Below are 16,156 nucleotides of genomic sequence, written 5' to 3' on the forward strand. Positions count from 1 at the left end.
CATCAGACAAAAAATTGCGATTTTTTTGTATAGAAATTTTGCAAATAATAAGTTTCCAACAAAAGAACGAATTAGCAGCATTGTTATCACCTTAAAGAAGAAAGGAAAATGAAATAGAATTAAAAAATTAAATAATAAATTGTTATAAGAAAGAATGTATTAGTAGCATTGGTATTACCATTTTAGAAGAAACAAAATTAAAAAAACATGCACATAACTTTGCACTGAAATTGCACTTAGTACGCAAAGATTAATCATATAATAGTGTAATTTTGACACATATTCTGTACTATTTTTTGCGGGAAATATTCTGTACTATTTGTGTGCATATATTTACACTCACCCAACATCACAAAAATATCCACAAAATAATAAAAACATGTAATAAAGGAAAATAAAAAAGAAACGAAAAAACAGCTAAAAAAGAAACATAAAAAACAAAGGGAGAAAGGAGAAGGCTAGGTCGTACCTAGTAATCGGCTTTGACCCATTAAGGCATCGACTGACCCAACCGTTTCTCAAAATAAATATGTGGCCAGTCAATTTAACACAGCCCAAACACCTCAGAGAACCAACTAGAGAAAAAATAACAGCACGAATCGCAAAGCAATATCAAGGGCACACAAAATCGACTGGCCCAAAAAAAAATTTCAGGTAACTTTCATGTCGCTGCGTGCTTGGGCCTGCACACGGTGAGAACCTTTTTCAGTTCTTTACCAGATGTGCGTGTGGAAAATATCTATACCGCTCATGGTCACGGGTGCATTCGAGTTGTGCGATATCGATCTCAGTGCGGCGCGTACACCAGGCACGAGAAGCTAGACGTGCGATCCCTCTTTGCTACCATTGTTCTTTGTTCTGTTCCCGTTCTTTTTTACATTGGGTAGATCCGTAGGACTTTTTGGCCTTCAATTTTGTTCTTGTATTGCAGGGGCACTTTAGACAAACAAGTACTGCGTTGCACGCACAGCAGAGCATAGATGGTGCTGGTTTCTAAATAAAAGTACTACTCTGGTACGTACTTGGTAGGGGTCCGTCTGGAGTGAAGCGTGGCTGTACTTACTGGTCACAGCGTAATAAGTTCTTGTCTACACAAGTCTTCCGTCCAAGTAGGGAAATATATGCATTCGCAAAAAAAAGGTGGGGAAATATTATATAGGGTCTTCGTCGTAGCATTACATGGAACCTCCAAAGTTACAAATCTGGACGGATGTTTGAATGTGCAGGCCAATAATGTGGTCAAGACAAACAGGGCAATGTCATTTGAAAATCTGTAGGGGGCGAAGAGGAATTGAGATGTTCAGGTTGCACAGGAAACATGGCAGCACTGATACACTCATGTGATGAATGAGGATTGCTTTTCTGCCGCAAAGAAAGGATTGGCAAATCAACATGTAATTCAGTTGGGATCCTAAACTCAGCAGTAAAACATGACACGTTTCACGTTTTCCTTGAGGTCAGGCAGAGGCTTAACAGCAGCATTCCCTGCAGCTCTACCGCAGCGTGCACCAGCAGGGGCACGGCTTGTCGTGGCACCGCTCGCGACCGAGCCACCGTCGGAGGTATCCGGTTCCATGTAGAACCGAGCTCGAAAAGCGGCGAGGTGAGCATAGTATGCCGGAGGCACTGCACATGAAACCAGCACAGTGAGAATAATGCTATACAAGAAAGTCGATGATTTTCAACATCAACTAGATCTAGCCGAATGGAGGTTTTGATGCATCCGCTGCTTACCAATCGATACAGAACGGGTGCACCTTGCGTAGCTGCAAACAATAGGGGCAATTAATGGTCAAGTTTACTGATCATAAGCGTAAAAATCGGAACAGGATTAGCGTGACGGTAACTTACGTGTAGCACAAGTTGTTCGTGAGAGTCTGCAAACCATCCGCGGTAAAATTGTTCTCATCCCAAAGGACATGGTAATGCGCAGGGCGGCTTGTTCCCTGAAAGTAATGTAATGTAAGGTTAGATCAAGTCCATCCCATCAAATGAAGAATGCTCTCATTTCTACCTGTACAGAAAAACTGACCTGAATACCAGCATGGCTACAAAGGTAGAAATCAAACTCGGTAGGATGGCATATCTTTGAATCAACCACGGTACCTAATAAAATAAGATATAAGATGGTAACTAAAAGTGGACTCTGAGTTCAGTAATTGAGCTTTCATGCATAAAGGCAAACAACTCACCAGGCAGTATGTTTCCACTTTTTGGATCAACACTTCGCTGATCGTTGTGGTTATTAGCAAATAGCCGTGTATGATGGCGCTTCTGGACCACCACAAAGGTAACGGGTGGCTGATAATTGGACTCCAAGGATGCGCACGCCTAGGTTTGTTAAACAACAAAAATGTTCAGACTTCATGCAGATCTCATGCGAGAATATTTAGAGAAAACACAACCTCACCTTTCTAATCGCATCAAGCTCATACAACAGAACCTGATAGAACTGTCCTTCGCTAACACCATCCCTGAAAAAAAATGTGTGAGGTTCTATACAATAACGCCAATTGGACATGCTTAAATTAAGTTAAGTAGTACCTATAGAATATGATCCTTTGGGGTTTCTGTCCAGTTGATCTATGAAAGGAAAGGAGAAGTTCTCTGCATAGTCAATAGAACATGTATATTCAGGTATTGAGGTGCAAGTGAACAAGATTCAGGTCTCAACTCCTAGCGACGGGAATTAATATGTATGTATCCTCTGCGTGTTAAATTTGTAAAGTATTACACGCATACCATTCAAACAATATTCAGATATTACAAGTGAACAAGATCATACCTAACCATTCCACCATTTACAGTCCCTCTCTGAGGATCTTGCCATACTTTAAAAAGATCTTGTATCAACTCCTGACGACGGGTTTGTGCACTCACCAATCCAGCATATTTGGTGACCTCAGGCCAATCTTGAGAAGCAACAACCTGCATGAGCATAAAATCATCTACAAATCGTAGGATGCCCAGCATGACAAGAACATGACAACGGTAAAACTGAAAGGCAGATGCTTGGCATAGAAAGAGCAAACTTTCACCCAGAATATAAGTTTTACTACAAAATAATGCATACATAATGATTTAAGATTAACATGTTATGCACCTACAGCTGCGATGGAAGGGCTAGAATCTTCTCCAGGATGAGGATGGGTAACATCAGCACCAAATATAATGGTTGGTCTGTCACTAACAAGGGGAATTCTCCTTGACAAAGCATCAACAAGTACAGTATTTCTCCCTCCCACCTAAAGAGTAAAGGAATGTGAACATCAAGTATAGAAGGAAAAGAACTACAAAGACCAGGTTGGTAGTAGACAGAAGCCACAGAACAGGACAAACCTTAACATTGATTTTAAGGGCGACGTTTGCAAGATACTGCTGTGTCGTCTTAAAAACATGTTTCGCGAGACAGCATTGAGAGACCAATCCAAGATCTGTCTCGCATATTCTTTTGAGATTACCTGAGGGAATGATAAGAACAACACAGCGTCAGAAATTGATAAGAATAATGGTTAGTATTTACATTACATAATATACTAGTTATCTTTTAATTAGAAGGCATACCATAAAGAGAACCATTATTGTCAGGTAAAATTGCAATGAGAAGGTCAAGTTCCCTGCCCAGTGGTTTCAGAGCACTCATAGCATCTTGATAGTGTGCCTTGAGTGCTCTTTCTACATGCTCAGGTCTCGTACATAAAGGAGGAAGCAGAGGTTCCTTTGAGAAGTCCTGTGGTGAGAGGATATGAAGCATATGAGAAAGAGGACATTAAGACAACTGAATGTAAATGAACACGTTGAGAAAGAGATGTCTGGAGACAGTGTTTAGATAATATAGGCCTACCATTCCAGATATTTCGCACATGTCAGCCAGCTGACGACAGAAACTCCTCGCTGCACCATCTTGGACATTCCGAGCAAAGTTAATGCATATCCACTCCTTAACTCTCCCACCATTGACCATTTTCTGCAGCCAAATATTGGAAGCATAAAATTGCATAGCATTTTGAAACAAATATTGGAAGAGATACACAGGAATACCGTTTATAATGAAGGATTTAAGAGCATACCTTATTCCTCATATTCCACAGGCCAATTCTTGGCAAGACATCCTTCTCTCTGCCACTATCGTGGTACTTAAGCTAGTAGATAAAAAACAGTAATCAGACATCCAGGGAAAGGTGTAACATATAAAATAGTGAGAGTTGAAAGATGTCAACCATGTGTTGAAACATCTAACTTACTCTAGGGGGAGGTAGGACTCGAGCTTCAACTGATGCAAGACGTTCATCAATCCTTATACCAAACTCACGCGCATATGGATCCTCATGGTATGCGTTGTGATTCACCGTCTGGTAACCAGAACAAAACGAGAAACAAGTTCAACATGGAAGGCATTCTTGTTGTAGGAAGAGAATAGAACTGACTATGATTATATGCAATAAAAATGATAAATACATGGCCATTTGTAGTGTTATACCACAAGGAGCAATTAACTACCATCAAGCCACCTTAACCAGATTCTAGTTGCAATAGACATGTTCTCAAATATCACTACCAAGTCCAAAATAGTGTAAGAAAAAGGAAACCAGGTCCACTAGAGTAGATAAATAAATAATAGGAAATTGGACGAGCTTATATACATAGCTGAAAGCATGTGTGGCTAAACCCAGAAACAGACCATGGCTAAAAATAACAAAGAAATCCACATAATACTACAGTGAAACAGAAATAAATCAGTTTAAAATAGTTCACACCACAAGATGCGGCAAAGTTACCTGCAAAATGTCCAGCTCCCGCTGTTGGGGATGCTGGCAGGTCACTTTAAGAAGAGCAGTTATCTGCTTCTCATTCAGTCGTTTTGAGTAACGCTGTCCCTCGACAATCTTACATACCTTCAAGGTAAAAGGAGGCAGCATATGACATGAAATAGATGTTTCTATAACTCTTTAACTCTATGTAGCATGCCGAATGTTTTTACTGTTCAATATGTTAGAAAAGTATGACACGAGATAATACAGGTTGTTTAGGATACCAACCTCCATCGGAAGAAAATTTGGTCTCTGTTGGTTACCCACTTGCAAGCAAGGTAAAGTGGTGTGCTGAATGTTAAATCCATACGTCTCCTGAAAGTACTTCAATACTGTCTTAACAGTACCATGGTCATCTATAGGGAAACTGTCACATGCCAAACCAAGAAAGTGCAACAATCAAACTAACACTGCGATGGACATAACAGAGGCTTCACATCTAGGTAAGTGAACTACATACGTTAATTCTCTTGTTGCTTGCGAGGTAAGACCAAATATACGATACTTTCTGCGCATATTGCCTCTATGTGTGACCTCAACCTTTACACCTCGTAGAGCCTTCTTGATCTGACCAGTGAAAAGGAAGGAAGCTTGTCAAGTAAAGAGTGAGCAAAGAGCTACAAATTAAGCATGTACTTGAAAACAGAGTAAAATATAAAACAATGTGATAGTCGATAGAATAACCTAACCTTCACACGGTCAGCATCTGATAATGGTCTGACTGAGACGTTTCTGTTCAAGAGTTGTGCAACGAAATCAATCACAGGAAGAGGCTCAATGAACGCTGTAGATGACATATCTGCAAGCGAAAATGTCGAGCTATTTCAAGATGCTAGAGAAGACCAGAATCAATTTAATGACTTCTCGCACTATATAGAGCTGGGCGGGGAGGCGATACTGGTTATCAGGTCAGAGAGAGGCCTGGCCCGTAAGCTGGCCCCCTTTAAAAGCCGTTCCTTATTAACAAGGATTTGTTACGCGCGATGATTCATATCTTAGGACTGGACTGAACATGGAAAAAGTTTTATCCACCAAGCATGGCAAGTGACAAAAACATCTAAACATAAATACAACATCTAAGATCCAAGGTTTCCAAAAATAAACATGCTCCTAATATTGGCTGCTATTTACCATCACACACAAATATGATATTGTGTTTTCCCAACTATTAATCTGCAAAACTGTAGAACAGAGACGCTATTAAATTTGTAGGAGATTATAAGGATATGGCCATATGGGCACCGGGCACGGACGGAGAGGGCAGTTCAAATTGCGGACAATTTTTCGATATTGATGGCTCCTATATTTTTTCTCTCAACATTATTAATCTATTGGAGCAAACATGGCTGATGTATCTGTAATTTGTGAACTTTACATACATTTGTTCACTAGCTACTAATCATCCTAGAAGCAAGAGGCCAGAGTAGGGAAATCTTAGCGGATGGAAATTTTAAACTTCGTTGTAGTAAAAGCTATATGTACCAATAGCCATCCCCTTAAGTTATAATTCGCAAGAAGCAAGCAATAGTTATCAGTAGCCAACTATTTCATCTACTATGAGTTATACTGATAGGAAAGTATTCTTAAAATGGTCATTATTCTAAAGTGAAAACAATGATTGCTCTTCTCATAGCGGTACTACGGATTGTGAAGATAAAGAGTTGGGATCTAACCAATATTCAGTGAAAGTCCCATCTGTGTGGGCCGTATGCTCTGGTAAAAACCACGCCAACTTTCCAAGCCATCACCAAGTTGCTGGCGCCTCCCTAAGTTTGGTGAATAAAATGACCTGGCAACTGGGGAATACCTAAACATGATAAGTGAAGAAATGTTCAACAGCTGTGCTAAAAGAATAATAGCATACATCCACATGGTGGGAAAAGATTACCTTGCAGTAGGTAATTCACGTAGAACAATGTCAAGCACTTGAATAGCTTCTTGAGGAGCATCTGGTTGCTTCCCGGCTAGAAACATAGCTAAATGATGGAGATCGGCACGCGCGGCGAATTTGATGACGACCGTAAAATGTTTTTCACGCCTTAAGATAAGGACATATATCAGCAAGGAACATAAACTGTATCAGCTCACGGATATGTCCAGAATAGCAAACCTTTGTGCAACTTGCACACCACCAAGTTTATCATCCTCATCCTGCAGAACAATATTAAGGGTCCTAGAAGTAAATGGCAATGGTCCAGCAGTATATAGGCTCTTCCTTCCATCATAGGCAGGAAGGCGACCACCCAAAAGGGAGTGTCTGTAGAGTGTTACAAGTTGTCCTATGATAGCACGATTGACACCACGGGAAGGAATGTCTGGAGTTATAGACACCTGATGTGATATCAAATGAAAGCTCATGAGAGGAACATATTATATGTTCAAGAAGTTCTGTGAGAATGAGGCCTTACATCATACTGGTGAAGATCTTTATCAGGCAATTCAGCAGAGAAATGATTTGCTTTCACGATGCACCTACTGCCAAATGTACCCTTGCCAGGCCGCACTGGAAATCTTACTGATTTAGTCGACGATGGTGCTGATTGGATACCCTGTCTAGAGGAACTTTGACCCGGGATATCAAGTTGCTGAAACTGTAACTGGACTTGTCTGGTGTTCATCTCAACATGTAGTGAGGATGAGCCAGTTTCGGGTGGTGAAGGTGTAAGCACCGGAACTTGGTTCTGGAGTTGTGGAGCTTGGTGCAGTTCGGGAAGTGTTACTGATGGCGTAGCAGGAACTCCGCGTCCATGACTCCCACTCCTACGCCCGTCATGGTATGGTTGTGGTGTTCCTCTTTGGCGTGGGGCACCATGGCCATAATACCCATGTGCTTGATACTTAACAGGACCACCAAATGGTTGATGTGATGCTGGATCCTGAAAATGTCCACCACATCTCAGGTGTTGTCCACCACCACGACCACCTTGTTGAGAATATTGAGTATTGGTATGTAGCCGATCGCCACCTCCATGCTGTTGAGCTCTCTCAACCCGCTGCGATGGATCCTGACCAGGGGTTCTTGGAGCATTGCGAGTTTCAGTACTTCCCCGGGCGCTAGGGGGGGTATATCTTTTATTTTTCACCATAGTTGAAGCTGCAAGGTGAAGCAAATAGTTAAGATGAAGACTAAACAATAACCAGCAGGCATAGAAAGATGAAGACTAAAGAGTATCAAGACAGATAACACAATGACCAAGCACAAACTAGAATAAAGAGAATGGGAAATGATTAGCATTTTGCGTAGAACTGAAGAGCACTACATGTGCTAAATATTATGGCCTAAACTGGAACACAGGATTTGCAATTCTTTTCAGGCAGCAGCGGGCAGAGTAACATATTCTTTATCAAAAGGAAAAACAAACTGAATCTTGTTGTCCAAAGCGAAACTAACAAAAAGAAACTTGTTTATATGCCATCAAACAGTGTCCACTTAAATCATACGCTACTGGAAATCCCTCAATTGCTTATGTTCCACTCAGCCACCAACTTCCTCGTTATTGCCATCATAGTTCACTTTGTTAAAGTCCTCTGATCCCTCAAAAAAAAAAAGTTAAAGTCCTCAGTTAATTGGATCAATGCCCCCTTTTCCCCTCAGTGGTACATAAACAAGTTTAGTGTTGGTACTTCGTGGCATCGTGCTGCTACTGCCGTGTATCCTAATGTATTGACTTGCTCCTGCTGCTGTGTGCAAGCAGTGCTTAGTTGCAATTTTTCATGGAACTTTGTTTGCAATTTGAACATGGCAACTCCAAAACTCTTGCATTTTTCTACGGAAACTTGAATGCATTTTGTTTTCAACATGAACCACCATGGAAACACAAAAATTTGCACATGGCAACACAAACAAAACTGAATATAATCACAGCCACATGACATTTTAACATGAGAGATTAACATCAAAAATTACCATTTTCAGTACCAACATGGCAAATCTACAAAATAAATTCTAGTATAATCATATCTGAATTTTCACATTACTAATTCCATACAGCACTTTATTGAAATCACGGTTAAAAACAAAACAAGTCCATAACATGGCTTATTCAACCGTGACAACGAACGAAATTCATTCTGCGGGTATGGAAAGGGAAAAAAAAATCTTTCCGTGGCGGAGTAGCTGGGCGTTGGCCTTGCTGTTGAGGTCAGGGGGCACGCTCTCGCTGTCATGGCGGCCAAGCGCGGCCTCGCTGGACAAGGCGTGAAGGCCGACGGCATGGGGTAGGGCAACGTGGAGCGGCGCCAATCGTTCCCTCAGCCGTCAAGGGAAGAGGGCGAGTCGCTGGAGCGGCCGTCATGGTCTCTAGGGTTTGGGAGAGATGGGGCCGTGGGAGGAGGCTCACTGGTCGCGCTGGCTGGTGTAGGAGCCGCCATGGCGGTGTGCACGGGCGGCAGAGGGGAGAATTTTGGAGACTGTTGACCAGCCGACTGAATTTTTTCTTTTTATCGGTCCGTTGGATTGACCACAGCCGTTGTAAATCCAACGGCTGGGGTATCGTCTTCCTCCTCCCGGGAAAATATCAGGTGCTACGGGGTTTAGGTGCTCCCGGAGCTCCTCAGCCGTTGGATCTATTATCTAACGGTCATCTAGGGATGCGCTGGATCTGGTTGTAATAACGGACTTCTAGGGATGTTTTTTTTGAATAAATGCGCGAGCTCTCACCTTGGCCTTTGGATTTTAGATCCAACGGCTGAGAAGCTCCCGGAGCACCTAAGTTTAGGTGCTCCCGGAGCACCAGATATCTTCCCTCCTCCTCCCGACCTTCAACCGTATCATCAGCGACACTTCCGCGTGCCGCCTTGCCGCCTCGTCCTCCTTAAATCGTCACCTCAGTTGTGTCACCACCCCCAGTCTTCCTTCCATATCCGGCACACCAGCTCCAGCATCGATAACCTCGCACCTGTACCCCTTAAACCTTCGCCTCGCTTCCACCTAGTATGTCGGGGTTGTTTGGATAGCTGGTTTATAGAGAATCAGTTATATATAATCCTGTTTCAGGCTCTAACAAACTCAAAACTCTGTTTGGCTAATCTAACTAATTCGTGGATAAGCAAAAATGGGTTCTCGTGATACCCAAAATATGAGTTTTTGGAAAAAAACGGGTCCAAGACGTTTTTATGAAAGCGCGTTTTAGAAAAAGTCGGGCGGGTTGCATCGTCGACTCGCCGTAACACCAACGCCCGCCCCTTTGTTCCTGCTGGTATCCTAGCCACATCGCCGCCGGTTAGCTCATCTAAGGTGAGTAGTATTGCTTCCCGAAGCCCTGGATGAGCACCTCGACGCAGTGGCGCACGGTGCAACAACGCGCATGGAGGCAGGGATGTATGGCGACGTCAAGGCCTCCAGGGTGTTCCTCGAGGTGGCCATGGGCGCTCGGCTCCACGACTTTGGCTCCGTGCTCGCCGGGTTCATGGCGGCCTTCCGCCCAAGGCCGCCACGCTATGTGCCGGCTCTTCCTGCTACGTCAAGCGTGCCCGCACTACATCTGCTCCGGCTTGCTCACCGGAGCGGACGTGTACAACCTCATCATGCTGCCTCTCGGCTCGAGCTGCTCACCAGCATGCAACTGTTTTGCGACCGGCGGCTCCTGACATCCGCCGTCGAACGTCACGCCGATGATTAAGGACGGATCATGCGACGACGCGCATAGGCTCGTCGACCAAGCTGTCTATGGTTAACGAACGCACCGGCAGCGATACAGCTTGTGAACAAGAGACTGTATGTACGTGTATCAAAGCATCGAAAAAGATTCAGAGGAAGGACATTTGGTTGTGACAAGAAAATCCATTGAATACTTGCCCCAGCCAAACTAGTAGCCATATTTGATGTTTTTAAGCCCAAACAAAGTACTCTACAAATCAGTTTTACCAAACCAACAACCTAAAACTGGTTTTCCTAAAAATCCTCATAAAACTGGTATTGCTAAAACTTATCCTAAATACTAGTTATCCAAACAACACATGATTAATATTTAGGAATTGATCTTTTGCCTTACTTTCACTTTGACATTTTGCTTTACATAACATTACATTTGCCCAACCTTTCTTTTTATTTTTTGATATTTGATCTCTTGGCCTTTTTGAATTTTATTTTATTTTTTCACATTAAATGAGGCGCCTGCGTAATAGCAAACACTGTGAATTTTTGGGATCTAATCTTTTGCCCTACTTTTTACTTTGACAATTTACCCTTTTTTATTTTTTTATCCGATCTCTTAGCTTTTTGAATATATTTTTATTCCTTTCACATTATGTGAACGTTTTGGATCAAAGTTCGATGACCAAATACCCCTACAGTCGATTTTGTGGAGGTAGCTGATTCTCCTTCTTATTCACAATGTCCATTTTTTCCGCAATAATGGAGGAAGCAGATGACTTGTGTACAAGCGCCCGCTACTTATAGTTAAGCTCTTTGGTAGAGTAGACCTCTCTGTTCCAACGAAATGTGTCACATATAGCCGTCTCCATCCAAGTGGTTTGGTCGGTGCATCCTGGTTGTGATTGCTCTATCAATCGTCACCTAAATCGCCACCTCACTCGGCACCGTTTTGCATGTCGTTGTCTCTATGTAGTTCATGGCCGTACAATTCACCACCTCAATGAACGTTGCCGGCTCGCCGCTCCAAGTCGTGTAGACACCCGCTGCCTCTATGCAGTTCATAGTCGGTCGATTCGCCGCACCAACGAACGTCGCCGCCTAGCTCGTTGTCCCACCACTTGATCTCGGTGTGTCAGTTGTTCATCGTCATCGGGAGATTAGTTGGGAGTGGAAGTGGGGGGAGGGGGGAGCAAACAAGAAAGGAAAGGGCGTGTTCAAGTAAATGGTGTTAGTGGTACTATCGACATTTCGGGCGGGGCCAACCTGTCATAGAGCAAAATGTCGAAGTAAAGTTGGGCAAATGATCCATCTAGAATGTTTCTAGGACAAATTATAAAAGGATGGATTGTTGAAGATAAAATCCCTTGAATCTTTGAGGGTTGCGGCACAGATGAAAGCATGAGCAATTTTTTTCCTTTTAGGAAAAAGAAGATTAGAACCCCCAGCCTTTGCATCATCACAATGCATATAACCATCTTTACTAAAAAAAGCATGAGCAATTGGTAGGATGCTATGCAAAGGTTTCACTAAAACAGGAGAAACTGACATGGATGGAGCCCTAACACCATAAATCCATAATCATTTAGACCTCAAATTGGTTGAACCTCTTTTTTTGAGTAACGTGATTGTATTAAGAAACATAGGTTAGACTAGGAAATATTCTGGCTTGCCTTGTACTTCAAGTAGATCATGTACTCCTATATATATGCCCACGAGGCTCAAGCAATACATAAAAACTATTCCACCAAATCCCTCTCTCTTCCTTCTAACATGGTATCAGCCTAACCGATCCAACCCTAGCTGTCGCCCGCCGCTTCCGCTCCGCGCCGCCCCCGGGGTGGTCGGCCTCCATGACCGCCGCCGGGGGCCGCGCCGCCCGTACCTAGGGTTCGTCCGCCGGTCGCGTTGATCGGCTGCCCTAAAGAGTCTTTTTCTCGATCCGTTAATTGGGGTTTTCTCTCTCTCTGATCGATTGATCGGTGTTATTTTCTTTTGGTTATCCAATCTAAGATCGGTTTGCGTCACCCGCCGCCGCCGTCGACCTCGCGTGCCTCTACTTCGACTTCGGCATCGACTACACCGGCGTCTCATCTGACTTGGGTTGCCTCGCGCGCCATGCGGCGGCTCGGAACGCCCGCCGTCCGCGCCTCTGTCTACCTGTCCTCACCGGGCGTCGTCGCCTTGATCCAATCGGAAATCCTACACCAACCCCGCCTCCATCCGTGTGTGTTGCATGCGGTCCATGCAAACTTCATCACCGAGCCAAGTGATCCACAAGTCTCCATGGTGCGCATACACCTCGCCATGCAGATTCATCTGTGTACACGACGCATCTACACGGAGTCTCCCTGGCTTCCTGCATGACGGCACGTCACGTGCGTGTACGTGTGCCGCTGCAGTGAACTCCACTCTGGCGGCTCTGTGTTGCACCGCGGCTCTGACCGTCCACTGATGCCGCGTGGACACTCGGTCGCTCGCGTGTTTCCAAGCGCGGATGCCGGCTTGTGCTGTTTTCACTGGCATGTGGCGCTACGGCCATCTGCTGTCGTCTGCGTCATGATCCACTTCATACGCGCTGTGTGATCGGTCTTATCAGCTTTTTGCACGCGCCATCACAGGATTTCGTGAAGATCGTCTCGAGTATGCCCGCCCTTCATCGATCGAGCATCGGGCTACCGCTGCATCGCCCCATCGGGCCGCAGCGCCACCGCACCGTGGTTCTTCTCGCGGTTGCATCGACTCGCGCGTCACCGCACCGTGGTTCTTCTCGCGGTTGCATCGACTCGCGCGTCACCGCTGCATCGCCTCTTCGGGTCGTAAGGCCGCGATACGCGGTCCCCGCCGCCTCCCCAAGACCGTCCCTGCGGTTGCACTGACTCGGGCTCCGCCGCTGCGTCGCCCCTTCGGGCCGTAGCGCCGTGAGCCCGTGACCCGCGGTCCTCGCCGTCGCCCCGCCCCGCCTGCGGCCGCCACGTCACCCCTTCGGGTCGTGGCGCCATGGCCCGCGGTCCACTCCGTCGTCCCCGCGCGTCGACTTTTCATGGTATGCGCCGCGCCGCCTCCCTCGGCGCGGGAACGCCACCGTCCGCGCCGGTCTTCGTCACGCTGTCGGGTTCCTTGCCCACTTCGAGCACCGCCGCCGCGCTCCTAACCAAGCCGTTGCGGCCGCCGTCAGGCCGCCGCCGCTGCTCTTCTTCGACCGCTGCTGCCCTACCCCTGTAGCCGCCGCCGCCCGTCCACCTCCTTCGTCTTCATCCAACACCACAGCCCGTCGCCAGCGTCGTCGTCATCTACCCCGACCACTTCGTCTACTCCGACAACCGCGGGCGACATCGGACTCATACCGATTGGCGCCGCAACCGTCGTCGAGTTCTTCTCTGCTGGCCTCTCCGACTTCTCTGACATGGCGTACAGCTCGTGCAGGTCCCAGTCTACGCATGCCCGGTGCTGGCAACACCGATGCGTGCCTTCTTCCACGACGTGTCCCGGGGCCTGGCAAGCCTGGTGCGACGCTTCGTCAACTTCGTCTTCGTCCATCTATGCATGCCTAGTGCTGACAACACCGACGCGTGCCTTCGTCTACGGCGTGTCCCCGGGTTTGGCAAACCTGGCGCGACGTGTCGTCAACAACATTTTCTTCCCGGCGCACCCCTACTTCGACACCACTGCGCCCATGCTAACTCGGCGCCCTCTTGCGCCCGCGGCTCCACGGCGACTTCCCCGACACCGGCCACCCCAACTCGACATCGACCACGGCATTCTTCGCACGGCTACCTCGACCGCGGCTCCACCACCCACGCTCTTGGCTACATCGACAAACGGCACAAAGGGCTACCGCCTGTTTGAGCAACCTCGTTTGTTTCCACTCCAGCCACGACTCTGTGATGCGTCGACCGTTACGACTGTGGGGGGTGTCCGTCGGCTTGTCTTCGGATTCTTCTCCAGTCTCACCGTCTGCGTCGCTACCGTTGTGACTGCGGGGGATGTTGAGTAACGTGATTGTATTAGGAAATATAGGTTAGACTGGGAAATATTCTGGCTTGCCTTGTACTCCAAGTAAATCATGTATATATATATATATATATGCCCACGAAGCTCAAGCAATATATAAAAACTATTCCACCAAATCCCTCTCTCTTCCTTCTAACACTTTTCAACAGTAACTCTATGGTGCGTGATCTGTCGACGCCGTCCAAAGTACACGATGACATTAAGTCGTCCTCTGGGATGGAGGAATGTCATAGGATAGAATTTTTATAAAAAAAATTCTTTGGTGTCCTTTGGTTTATAGAAATGAATTTGTACTCATATGAAGATTGGTTTCTATCTTTCATATTTTAAAGAAAAATATATTAGCCTAGATCAACGAAAAAAATTCCTATCCCATGAACCAAATGATATTTCTTCTACTATTCCACCTCGTAAGATTAGAGATATATGTCGTCTTATTTTGTAAGTTTTCTATTACTACGACAATCCTAATCCTATAAAGAAAGGTCTAGCACCGATCGAAACACTCGACGCGCAGCAGCGGTCAAAAGCAGCTTGTACTAACTGATTACCTGATCCATCCCGCACGTCATTCGTCTCGTGATAGGATAATAGACAGCATCCGCAAATAGCTACTACTTGAAGAGACAGGAGATCAACAGCGTCCATGTATTGTTTGCAACCTCTGACAGTCTGATCATCCATCAGAAGACGTGCCAAAACAACGCAGACAGTTTTGCAAGCGTCAAGAAACAGATAGACGGAGGAAGCAGCAAATACTATTTGATCATCGGAATCGTACCGGTCGTCCATTTGCACTACTACATAATATAGCTGCCAACCTGAGCAAAACCATGTGCAGGAAGTAAAATCTGAAGCATCCATACCTTGATCATGGGGGGAGTACCCGTTGTCCGTCCGGGAGGCCATCGTCGCGGTGCGTTACCCCGTCCAAGCTGCGCCGCGCCTCGCTGGAAAGATCCCGGCAGGCCGGCCGCCGCCAGCAATGGCAGGCAGATCGGTCCCGAATCCGCAGAGGACGATGAAACGAAAGGGAGGAGGGAGACGTGAAGGGGGGAGATGCGATGCGATGCGATGCGGGCGTTGGTGTTGTTAATAATTCTTATACTAGATAGGTAGATAGATAGCATTTGTATTTGCTGGTGGGTGGGCGCCTGCTGAATGTCCCTCTCACTCATTGGTCTCCTTGGCGCGCAGAGAGAAGACAGTCGCGCAATGTGGCGGCTGATGCGATACCGCACGTAGAGCCATCGGGAGTCGCTGCTGGCGATGGTGAGGCGCAGCTAGCTAAGCTAGCGCACGGGGGGCGCCAACAGGACGGCGACCGGCCTCATTGGCCATTGCTTGCTTAATTTGGCACTTGCGGCTTAACAAATCGGCCTAGCTCGGCCCGGTCGGGGCTTAATTGGTTCGTGCGCTCCTCGCTGGCGTGTACTACGTGACAACGACAGGCGCGGACTTGGAGCTTAGGGTTCTACCTGTCAGCGTCTCGCTCGGGTGGTTCCGACTAGGTCGCAGTAGCAGTAGTATATGCTGGAAATGGGCCGACTGATCACTAGCTGATGGCTCATGTGCGCTCTCGCTCGCCCGGGCCGCTCATTATTGGTCGTCGTGGGGCTGATAAACCCGATGGCCAATTTATTAGCAAGTGGTGCTTATCCTCCTCTGGGATAACGATGGAATGGATGGATGGCGTACTATCTTCATTTCTTCGTAGTTTACAAGAAAGTGCCCCGTC

At 46.1% G+C, this 16,156-nt stretch overlaps 1 protein-coding gene across 6 annotated transcripts; it reads right to left on the reverse strand.

Annotated features, from left to right (window-relative positions):
* Positions 1–1,126: 1,126 nt before the first annotated feature.
* Positions 1,127–15,599, reverse strand: LOC109765229 (protein argonaute 1A). 6 transcript variants are annotated; one of them, XR_006665464.2, is made up of 24 exons: positions 15,285–15,599; positions 14,970–15,090; positions 7,220–7,905; positions 6,922–7,142; positions 6,700–6,849; positions 6,485–6,618; positions 5,501–5,610; positions 5,272–5,378; positions 5,040–5,178; positions 4,779–4,895; positions 4,245–4,352; positions 4,071–4,142; positions 3,845–3,967; positions 3,565–3,730; positions 3,340–3,461; positions 3,104–3,245; positions 2,786–2,928; positions 2,545–2,607; positions 2,411–2,474; positions 2,193–2,331; positions 2,033–2,106; positions 1,852–1,946; positions 1,735–1,766; positions 1,127–1,626 (listed from the first exon to the last, which is right to left on the reverse strand). XR_006665464.2 is itself a non-coding variant. In XM_020324010.4 (24 exons), exons 1-24 carry the CDS (start codon positions 15,546–15,548, stop codon positions 1,418–1,420), a joined length of 3,597 nt encoding a protein of 1,198 aa, XP_020179599.2. In that variant the 5' UTR covers positions 15,549–15,588; the 3' UTR covers positions 1,127–1,417. The 6 variants fall into 6 exon arrangements, 5 of the variants coding, with proteins under 5 accessions (XP_020179599.2, XP_073357664.1, XP_020179600.1 ...); XM_020324010.4 differs by having other exon boundaries at positions 3,108–3,245; positions 15,285–15,588; XM_073501563.1 differs by having other exon boundaries at positions 3,108–3,245; positions 6,485–6,607; positions 15,285–15,522.
* Positions 15,600–16,156: the final 557 nt, after the last annotated feature.

This window comes from Aegilops tauschii, chromosome 6, assembly GCF_002575655.3.
Source record: "Aegilops tauschii subsp. strangulata cultivar AL8/78 chromosome 6, Aet v6.0, whole genome shotgun sequence".
Classification (NCBI taxonomy): Eukaryota; Viridiplantae; Streptophyta; class Magnoliopsida; order Poales; family Poaceae; genus Aegilops; species Aegilops tauschii.

What these genes read in the sequence shown, in the direction of transcription:
- LOC109765229 (XM_020324010.4), bottom strand. Translation starts at nt 15,548, where the DNA reads ATGCTATCTATCTACCTATCTAGTATAAGAATTATTAACAACACCAAC. An exon ending in CAATAATGGTTCTCTTTATG is followed by an intron (nt 3,462 to 3,564) that starts GTATGCCTTCTA and finishes TCATTCCCTCAG; the next exon opens with GTAATCTCAAAAGAATATGC. An exon ending in ACGAACAACTTGTGCTACAC is followed by an intron (nt 1,767 to 1,851) that starts GTAAGTTACCGT and finishes TATTGTTTGCAG; the next exon opens with CTACGCAAGGTGCACCCGTT.